This window comes from Tursiops truncatus, chromosome 15 (genome assembly GCF_011762595.2).
Source record: "Tursiops truncatus isolate mTurTru1 chromosome 15, mTurTru1.mat.Y, whole genome shotgun sequence".
NCBI lineage: Eukaryota > Metazoa > Chordata > Mammalia > Artiodactyla > Delphinidae > Tursiops > Tursiops truncatus.
In genome coordinates this window covers 38,929,088-38,939,934 of record NC_047048.1, presented here as the reverse complement: position 1 = coordinate 38,939,934, position 10,847 = coordinate 38,929,088, and the positions used below count along the sequence as shown (strand labels likewise).

Below are 10,847 nucleotides of genomic sequence, written 5' to 3'. Positions count from 1 at the left end.
AGGTCATGAAAGACTGCAGCTTCCTGCTCTCTTATTCCCTCCTGGGTCACCTGCTCAGGGGGCAGCTAGATGCCAGGTCCTTACAGCCCGAGGGAGGCCCACTCAGAGACCAGCTGTGGCCTTGGGCCACCAGCCACGTGAGGAGCCTTCTTGGAAGTGGGTCCCCTAGCCCCCACCAACCTGCTCCCCGGCCCACAGTTTGTAACCTCACAGGGGACCCTGAGACAGACCCACCCAGCTAAGCATCTCTCAGTTCCTGTCCCTCAGAAACTGAGCGAGACAAAATGATTGTGTGCGTGAAGCAGCTACGTTTTGGGTTCATTTGTTATGCAATAGATAACTGCTACGCTGACTTAAAATTTAATCCCCATTTTTAAATAAAATTATCCATTCCTTTAGATAAATTTATGCTAAAGAGACAGTTGGCATGATATTGGTGAATAAGGTGAATGATGACCGTTTCTGGGTGGTAGAATCTGGGGGTCATTTTTCTTGTGTTTGTCCTTCTTTACATTCTTGAACTACTTTTTATAACAAATGTGTGTCAATAAAGTGGAAAAGAAAAATAACGACTTGGAGCCCAGAGCCAGTGCAGAGGTATCATTTCCTAGCGGCAGTGCGGGGGGAGGGTCTACAGGAAGCAGGAGCACCTCACACTCAGTGGCACCACAGCAGCAAATGAGCCACTTCTGAAACTCGGCTTCGTTCTTGTGCATCAGAAGGAACTGTCCCAGCAGGATGTAGGCCTGCGTGGAGGAACACGGGAAACGTACTCAGCTGTGCTTCTCTTCCCCTGGCAAATCAATGGAGGGAGCACAGGTCAGATTCAAGGGAGAAGGGCTGTCCCTGAAACCCTGACCCTGGCGAAGCAGATTCGGACACTGGCCTGGGTGAGATGTGAGGTCAAGTTAAATGTCCATCTCTACAGGTGGCTTTGGGGGCCGTGTAGCCTGGAAGGAATGTGGACATGTCCTTGAGATCTTGTTAAAAAGGCAGGATCTGACTCAGTAAGTCTGGGGTGAGGCCTGAAACTCTGCATTTCTAATGCTGGTCCCGGAACAATATTTGGAGTAGGGAGAGCCTCGTGTACCTCTGATGCTCCCTTCAGGCCTCGGATCTAATATTTCTCTCTTTGAAACACACACAGGAATTAGAGGTGCCCCCCACCCTGCCACTTTCTCAATGGTTCAAGCACAGGGTTTCTAACCCTTGACACTGTTGCATTTGGGATAATTCTGTGTTCAGGTGCATTGCTGGGAGTTTAGCAGCATCCCTGGCCTGTACCCACTAGATGCCAGCAGTATACCCCCTACCTTGAACTGTGACAATCATGACCATCTCCAGACATAGCCAGGTGTCCCCCAGGGGACAGAATCTCCCACAGCTGAGAACCACTGCACCTGGGACTGGCACGTGAAGGGCACCTTAGTATCAGTTTGTTTTTGCAAACCCGCCTTGTGACTCCAGGCAACTCACTTAACCTGAAGTGAGAACCTGCAGATCCTGGGGTTCAGTTTCTGCATCTTCTGAAGGCCCTTCATCTGCCCCGCCCCACCCTGCAAATTGGATTAAGTGAATTCAGTGTGAGACCAGTGGAGAAATGCAAATTCCTTTTTTGTCCTGGAAGACTGCAGCCCTGTGGGAGGAGCAGACAAGGTATCAAGCACACTGAACCTTGCCCCTTTTCCCCTTCTGAAGGGTCTCTGTGGATGAAAAACACATGTAAAGATTAAGTGCCCACAAGTCAAAGTTGTATGGTGTTCTCTGGTTTTCTGAGTCCTGGTCCCACAGCTTTTCATTCCTCTCGTGCTGTTTCATCACTGACAGTCATGAGGGGCAAGGGCCACAAGGAGAAAGAGACATCCAAGGCCACAGACTGGCCGGGACATGAACGGGGAAGGCCACGTTCAGTGCCCGGCTCTCTGGCCTGGAATGAATGGGAACCAGTGTCCAGGCCTTGAGTCCTGGGCCCCCTCCAGGAAAACCCACTGGCGTCTATGTATTTCACTTACATAAAACCAAGCAAACTTCATCTTAACCAAAATGAACGCATTTTTAAAAAGACAAATTAAATAAAAGCTGAATTCCAGTCATAAAATATACCCAAGCATTGGAGTTTGGGGTTTTAAAAAAAATTTTAGTCCAGATCCAGTTGTTGAAAAGAGACAAAAGCTAGGATTTCATGGTCATTTTAAATTGCTACTTTAATCATCTTTTTGAAAAAGCGGTGTAATTGGTTAGAATGAGCTCATTTTACTTTTGTCAGCATCCTCGTCTTTTCAGGGGTGATTTTACTGAGTTTTTTTTTTTAATTAATTAATTTGTTTATTTTTGGCTGCGCTGGGTCTTCGTTGCTGCACGCGGGCTTTCTCTAGTTGTAGCGAGTTGGGGCTGCTCTTCGTTGCAGTGCGCGGGCTTCTCATTGCAGTGGCTTATCTCGTTGTGGGGCATGGGCTGTAGGCACGCAAGCTTCAGTAGTTGTGGAATGTGGGCTCAGTAGTTGTGGCTCGCGGGCTCTAGAGTGCGGGCTCAGTAGTTGTGGCATTTGGGCGCATTTGCTCCGCGACATGTGGGATCATCCCGGACCAGGGCTCGAACCCATCTCCCCTGCATTGGCAGGCAGATTCTTAACCACTGCGCCACCAGGGAAGTCCCTGAGATGTTTCTTAATTCAACATTTTAAAAAGTGAACATTTACTGAATGTTGATTGAGCCCGTTGCTGCAGTAGGTATGGGAGGTGCAGAGCTTTGTCCCAGGAGAGAGAACATGGATGATAATAGTAGTAAGTGATGCTTTTGAGCACCATGGGCAGGCTCAGACCCCTGATACGTTTTCCTGCTTTGGATCCTGACATGCGCCCCGTCCATTCTCTAGATGGGTCATGGAGAACCCTGGAGGTAAGACTCCTGTCCTCGGCCCCATTCCAGCACACCCCACCCATCTGTGGCCTGGCCTGGCACCTCCACCATCCTGAGAGCTGGCATCGGCTGCTCTGGTAACCAGAGCTTCCATGTCCCTCCACACCCAGCAGCCAGGATGCCAGGGACCTCGTGGCTCGCAGGACCAGAGGCAAACTTTCCAGGAAAGCCACAGGCAAGAGGGCCTCATCTTTTGGCCTCCAGACCCAAGTGGCAACTTGATGCTCCCTTCTGCCCTTTCTCTTTGGAAGTCGACCTGCTTCTCCCTGCTCCCCAGGGAAGCAGGAGTCGTAGGCTCCCATCATGGCCCTGATGGAAGGAAGCCCTCTGGGTTTCTCTGCAGGCTCTAGAGAGTGAGCCCCTAACCTGGGGGAAGAGGAGCCACCCCCTGCCTCCTTGGACCAAGCTCAGAAAAACCTGGCTGCAGGGAGAGTGATGCAGATACCCTGACAGACGTCCCCACCTCCCGCCACCCAGGCCAGGGATGCTCATTCCTTCCCGAGGCAGCCTTTGCCTGTGTGGCAGGATGGCAGCTCGAGGGAAGACTTCCGTCAACGCCACATCCCAATCGTGAGCAGGTCTGGACCAGCCTCCAGTGTGCCGTGCCTGTTCCTTGCGAAACAGTAGCGATATTTGAGTCTGAGGTCCCTGGTGAGTGACCTATGCCGTCACACAGGCCCTGAGCTCAGAGCCCCACTTGGTTTGCTGGTGTGCTGCCACCACCTTGAAATTCCTGATTAATTTCAACAAGGGGCCGCCCATCTTCATCTTGCACTGGGCCCGCAGATTAGGTCCTGGTCCACGCTCATTAAAAATTTCAGGGACTTCCCTGGCGGTCCAGTGGTTACGACTTCGTGCTTCCACTGCAGGCTGCGCAGGTTTGATCCCTGGTCAGGGAACTAAGATCCCCCATGGAGCGGCCAAAAAAAAAATTTTTCATCTCCACTATGACACCTGGCCTTTCAAACAGAGACACGTAGTCTCGGCCCCTCACTGTCAAGCTCCCCTCCTGCCAGTTCCCAGCCCCTCAGCGCCCGTGGCGAATGGACTTTACAGCACCACCAGGCTTTGTTGTGTGATGAACAACTTTCTTTTTCTCTGACTGGACGCTGACTCCTCAGTCTTCAGGGCCACTGAGTGCCAAAGACAACCTCGCAAATGCAGCCTCTGTCAGTGTTTCCAGTGTAAAACTCCTTGTCTGAAGCATGAATGTCCAACCCACTGTGCTTTCTTTCCCCTGCCCATCTCCCTAGGACACACTTACACAAAAACATCGTTTAACTGAAACTCAAATTTAATTTGAGCGTGCTGTATTTTACCTGGCAACCCTGCATAGGATAACCCCAAGCTTCTGTGACTGACTCCTTGTAGGGTCCGGGCATCAGGCAGGGCTGGGGGTGCGGGGGGGGTCCCTTGCCCTACTGCCCACCCCAGAGCCTGTCTGCCAGATTCAGATTTTGTCTCTCTCACCTTGAGTGACTTTGAGTGACGCACTTGGCTGCTTCGTGCCTGTTTTCTCATCGGTGAAATAGAGACGAAATAGTATACTTTATGGGATCTTTTGGTAATTAAATGAAATAACTGTATGTAGTGCACTTGGATCAGTGCCTGACATGGAGCAAGCATCAGGTGCTGGTTCTATTAGGTGACAGAGGCTTGGGGAGCAGGTGGGCATCCCAGACATTTGCTGCTCCCTCATCTTCCAAGTATGTTTCAGAAGGAAGATTTAGGCATGGTTATGACTTCGTAGGGTGTTCAAAGGGTACTGAGGCAAACCAGATTCTGTGGGATGTGAAACTTACTTCCACGCTGTTGGAGTCACCCCATAGGGCACTGCCCATGACTCTGAATGTACTGAGCGCCTGGAAATTCACCCCCCTCCATTGGGTTTTCCTAGGGAGAGGAGGAGTACAAGAAACCCAGAACAATCCTTTCTTCAGAGAAGATACGGGAGGACACCAAAGGGAGCTGTGCCTCTAACAGAACGCGTGGAAAAAACAATCAATAGTTTGAATGTGACAGCAAGGGGTCCGCTGGGTACTCAGCGTTTAGAAACAGCGACGTGTCCGGCCAGGGTGGGTGGGCAGAAGGAGGGCTTGCTTCCGGAGGGGGCGGGCCATGAGTGGGCCCATGAAGGAGACAAAAGTTCATTTTAAGAGGGGCCTTGGGTCCGCGGGAGGGTGGTCCCCATGTGCTTGTAGTTCATGAACAGTCTGGTGGAGCAGGGGGGTGAGGGTGGGGGGACAGAATAATATAAGGCGGAGCTAGACCTGGTGCGGACACCTTGAGCACGATGTATCTTCCCTCTTCTGGTCATTCCTTTCACCTTTGCAGACATTTCGCCGTTAAATCTAGACCAATGCTGTCCAGTAGAAATCTAATGTGGGCCAGCACACGTGTCATTTTTAATTGTCTAGAAGCCACGGCAAAAGGGGGAAAGAACAGGTGAAATGAACTCTAATAATTTTAATTTTTTCCCATATTTCTAAATTATTATCATTCCAACATGTAATCAATTAAAAAATTATTGATGAGGTGCTTTCCATTTTTTGTTTGTTTGGCACTGAGTCTTTAACGTGGCCATGTGTATTTTATATTTATAGCACAACTCAATTCAGACGGTACGCAGCAGGTACAAGTGGCCCACGGCCGCCGTGCTGGACGGCCAAGGTGTAGATCGTCAGGCCAAAGCCGTCAGCCCCAGGGGAGGGCAGGCACGAAAAAACCCAGAGAAAACGCAGCCACATTCTTGACTTTTGAGACTTGGGTGAATCCGTAGTTTTGAAAGTCAGGACTGCAACTGAGCCAGAGAACTGTTCAAGCCACAGACAAATCTCTGGGAAAGTGCAGAGAGAGATAGGGGCAACCCCGCCGAGCACGTCATGCCTCCGTAGAAGAAGAAATGCAAGTCTGACTTGGGTGGGGCAGGCATCGAGGAGAAATTACTGGACTTAGAGGCTGGTGGGAGCTTGAGAAGGTGTCTCCATGCCTGCCCCTGTCCAGGGCCACAGTCCTAGAGGGATGATCGACACACCCAGATGCACCCTGGGCTCCCAGGGCGGGGCTGGTGTCCCATCTCCTGGTTCCAGCATCTGGTGTCTCGGGAGCGGTGTGAGGGGCCCAGGCAGGCAGGGCTGAGGGCAGCCTCACACATCTGCATCCCAGCGGGTCCTCGGAAAGGCCCAGCACCCATGGGACAGGCCAAGGAAGCCACCATGAGCAGGGGTGGAGCCTGAGGGGATCTCTGCTCACAGCCAAGAAACCCCAGGGACCCCCAGCCTGGGGAGGGGCCTGCCATGTCCAGGCCTCCTGCAGGCAGGGTGTGAAAACCCAGGAGCTCAGAGGACTGTGGGGCAGAGAAGAGATCTGTAGGACATCACCGTGGTGGATACCTGTCATCATTCGTTTGTCCAAACCCACAGGATGCGCTGCACCAAGTGTGAGCCCTAATGTCAACTTTGGGCCCCGGGGAGATAAGGTGTCAGTGTAGGTTCTCCCGTAAGAAACCTACCATTGTGCTGGTAACGCGGAGGCTGTGTACGGGGCAGGGGCATAGGGAACCTCGCAGCACTTTCTTCTCAGTTTTGCTGTAAACCTAAAACTGCTCTAAAAAATAAAGCCTATGGAAAGCACTACAGGAACCTGCGTTTCTTTTGCCGGGATCTACCTGCCTCTTACTGCTGGCCCCGCCCACGGCCCCGCCCCCCCCGAAGCGCCTGCTCATCTTGTCGGTGCGACACTGGGGTCTCCTCCTGGATCCTCGTATAGGCCCAGCCAGGCTCCATCACTCGATTCAGGAGCTCATCACCAAATCTCAGTGTAAAGCCCCCCCCCCCCCCCGCGCCGCCAGGGTGGCCTCCTGGCCCTGATATTCTTGGGTGGTTTGTGACCATATAATCCATGGCTGTTCTTGTCCTCACTCAGGACCCTGATCAAGGCACTCACTTTCCAGAGCCTCTGTCTCCTCGTTTGTCAAGTGGAGACAGCGACCTCTCATCTCATTCGCAGGTGGGTGAGGGGCTCAAAGCAGAGGAAGAAGGTGAACCCCTGGCATCAGTGCCTGGAATTAGTGGCCCTTGGAATGAGTAGAGCCTAAAAGGAGAGGGCTGGTCACAGCTAGCTAGGAGGTGGGAAACACAGAGGAGCAGATCTCCAGGGACCTGGCCAGTTCCTCCTTCCCTATAGCCCTGACTCTATGTAGCAAGTTCTCGGATGCCTGAAAATTTCCCATTATTCATTCATTCCTTTATCTTTAATATGCCTCTCATCCTCCTAGAATCACTTGAAACAAGTTGGAAAAAGCAAAACTATAGGGACAGAAAACAAATCAGTAGTTGCCAGGGGCTGAAGGTGGGAAATGTGACGGGTAAGGGGAACATTTTGGCACGATGGGGTTGTTCTAGGCCTTGATTGTGGTAGTGGCTACATGACTACGTGCATTTGTCAAAACTTGCAGAACTGTGTACTAAAAAAAGGTGAAATTTACTGTATGTAGATTAAAATATATTTTTTTTTAATTTTATGTATTTATTTATTTATTTATTTTTGACTGTGTTGGGTCTTCGTTTCTGTGCGTGGGCTTTCTCTAGTTGTGGCGAGTGGGGACCACTCTTCATCGCAGTGCGCAGGCCTCTCACTGTCGCGGCCTCTCTTGTTGCGGAGCGCAAGCTCCAGACGCTCAGGCTCAGTAGTTGTGGCTCACGGGCCTAGTTGCTCCGCGGCATGTGGGATCTTCCCAGACCTGGGCTTGAACCCGTGTCCCCTGCATTGGCAGGCAGATTCTCAACCACTGCACCACCAGGGAAGCCCCTAAAATATTTTTTGAACGATGAGTATGGCTGAACAACAACAACACCTCAGAACTATGGAGACATTAAACCAATGGTGGTAGAAACCAGAATGGCGGTGACTTCTGGGAGTGGGGGGTGGAGTTGACTGGCAAGAGACACAGGGGAAGCTTCTGGAATTCTCGAGGATCCTGACCACCAGATCCGGGTGGTGGGTCTATGCATGTATATCTGTGTAAAAACTCACTGAGTTGAACCCGTCACATCAGTATGGGTATGTTACACCACAATAGAAAAGTAAAAGGGACGATCATTTCTTCTAAAAAATAATTTTTAATTTAAAATGTCTTCCCTAATCAGACTTGCCTGCTCTGCTCTCTGCTTGGGAATGGTCCTCTCTGCTTTATCTGGGAGGAAAGAAGCAAATCTACCTCAATCTGTCTTCCTGACAATCCCACCTATTGGGTATCAGATTGTGGTAGATTCGGGTGATATTCAGAATGTTTAACAAGTGGTGCAGGGCAGCGTGTCCATCAGAGAACCACAGGCCCAGTCGTCCAGCTGCCCCCTGGACACAGCCATGCGCTGGGCCGGTGCAAACCAATCTCACCGTCAGCTGCGCACTCAGCGGTTCCCCGCCTCCCTGGGCGTCTCTGCAGCCTCTTCCCGCCCAGCGGTGAGGGCTGACTTTAAGGCCAAAGGGAACGAGCTACAGTGCCTCTGCCGGAGGCGCCTCTCTCGACCGAGTGTGCAATGCTCCTGTGAATTCCCACCCGCTCGCTTTCTCCGGGTTCTCTTTGGGAATATCTCCCATCCTCTCCTGAGGTTCCTGCAGCCTCATATAATAGCACCATAGAAACAGTTGCCTAGAAGAGATCGTTCCGATTCCATTGGCCATCATTGAGGCTGTTCTCGGACTGCTAGTGACATCTTAGAATAACTCACTTCCTCGTACTCTGGTGTAGACACCAGGCTGCCATGACTCCATCTGCCATGGCCTGATAGGACAAGAGACCCTCATGTCTCTTCATGGGGGTGGGGAGTGCACCCAAATCATCCATCCTGACAGCTCGGCCCCAGACTCGGGCGGCCGGCTCGCTGCTGTCGACCCCTGGGTGTTTGAACACCAAGTGAGTCACGCACAGCCCAGCTGCTCTGAGCCACAGTGATTCGATTTGCCCATTATCTGTGGACCCTGGCGGCTGCCCAAGCATGCGGGGTCAGTAGCCTCCAACCAAGCATGTGGCGCCCGGCCAAGTGGCAGCTTTGCTCTCCGACAGCCACTGGCAGGGACACGTGGCACTGGCTGCCATCTGGCAGGATTAGGGGAATACAGGTTGAAAGAGAAGTTGGAGAAACGAGAAAGGAGGAATTACCTTGTTGAAACCTTTGGTGCACAGATTGATTGCAAGCTCACGGCTGACCCCATCTACCCAGGCAACATTCTTTTCTCCAATGGGTTCAGAAAGGAAGGTTCTCAGCCTGGGAGACATGTGGTCCATGTTCTGCAACAGCCGTGGGGAGGGAGGTGGTTAGGGAACTCCCTCGGCCTTCCCGGGGCGGGCGCTGGGGCCAACAGACAGCGAGTATCCTGCCACCGCCCAACGTTTATTGGGGACTTTTAGATGCCAGGTGCAACGCCCTGCTTTGAAACCTTTACATACGCATCCCCACCTGCACGGGTTAGGTGGGGACGTTAGTGATGGTCTCAGATAAGCCCAAAAACTCCCCATGAAAAGGGTGGGATTGATGCTAAGAGCTCTGATGGGTTCCTTGCCAACCTTCCCACCCTAAATGCTTAAAGAAACAGCCTGCTTCTCTTAGCCAGTGAATCTACCTTCTCCAGCGTTTTTTTCATATTTCTATTTTAGCTTTTATCTCATTCTGTAATAGCTGGTTGTTTGGTTGCAATAACAGAAAACTCTAACTGGCTCAAATATTAAAGAAGACATGATATAAGTCAGGAGCCCAAGAGCGAGGGTGGGTCTGGTACCATCAGGGTTGCAGATCCTTTTCTCTGATTCTTCCAACTTTTCTTCCCTGTGTTGGTTTCGGTGGGGGCTGGTTCCCCTCATGGTGATGAAATGGCTGCTCCAGCACTCATGCCGTGCCCCCCCGCCAAATCTCAACCCCAAAAGAAGAAGTTTCTAAAGAGAGAGAAACTGTTTCAGAGGAGTTCCAAGCAGAGCCTCATCCAGCTGTATGTCCAGTCCTGGATCTGGGAGTGGAGTCAGCTTTCTCTAAGCTGTACAAGCTGTGAGTTCAAGTACAGTTACCTGCACAAAATCAGGATGATTATCCAGAGAAGGGCAGGTGGGTGTGAAGGCAGTAACCATAACGTCCCACTATGGTCTACCCCTTTGATGAACTAACACTGGTACAATCTCCTTCCCTTATGTAGCCATCAGAAATACCCACAGGTGGCTGAAATGGACTCACCCCTCCCCCAAAGGGCAGAGCTCTATGATTCATCCAGTTACTGGATTCAGACTTGAGTTCACATTTTCTGTGAGATGCATCGTACTCCCCATCATGTCTGGAAGTAGCTACTCAAGGGATGGTAACCTATGAACTAAATTCTGCAGTTCATCATCATCAACATAGCCAGCAACGATGGGAAAAACCAGGATATCTGCAGTAAGAATTTGCAGAAGGGAAATTCTCCATTTGGAGAAGGAGAAGGTGGGAAACACACTCAGTTGCCATTGGTCGATAGCACATACGGTATTGAGGAAATATTGGGGAGTCCTTGCCCTTGTGGTGAAGCCAGCTCCTCCAGCAGACAAGGTGCTGCCCCCAGTTCTGGGTTTGGGTGGGTCCCCATCCACCGCCTTGTTAACATCTGAGGGGCTTGGTGTTGATGCCTCCCAAGAAGATTCACTGTTGTAGCACCCCACTTCCTGTGGGCACAAGCTCAGGGATCTCCCTGAGGGATGGGCGATCTCAGGCCACTACTTGGCCAGTTTCCTTGGCATCTCAGCCCCCTTCAGAATTTACTGGGTTTCTTCTGTTCAAGTCCATGGGCTGGTGGTTGAGTGGAGATCTTCACAGGTCTGTATCCTTGATCTGTGCCCTGCCTGCTGCCCTGCTCCTCGGACTGGGGACATCTAACTACATCTCCGAGGTGGGGAGGTGCCCCAG

General features: G+C 51.5%; 1 protein-coding gene across 1 annotated transcript; it reads right to left on the bottom strand.

Annotated features, from left to right (window-relative positions):
- Positions 1 to 405: 405 nt before the first annotated feature.
- Positions 406 to 9,208, bottom strand: BANF2 (BANF family member 2). Its single transcript, XM_073793242.1, has 3 exons — positions 9,083 to 9,208; positions 656 to 746; positions 406 to 410 (listed from the first exon to the last, which is right to left on the bottom strand). Exons 1-3 carry the CDS (start codon positions 9,206 to 9,208, stop codon positions 406 to 408), a joined length of 222 nt encoding a protein of 73 aa, XP_073649343.1.
- Between the last annotated feature and the right edge of the window lie 1,639 nt (positions 9,209 to 10,847).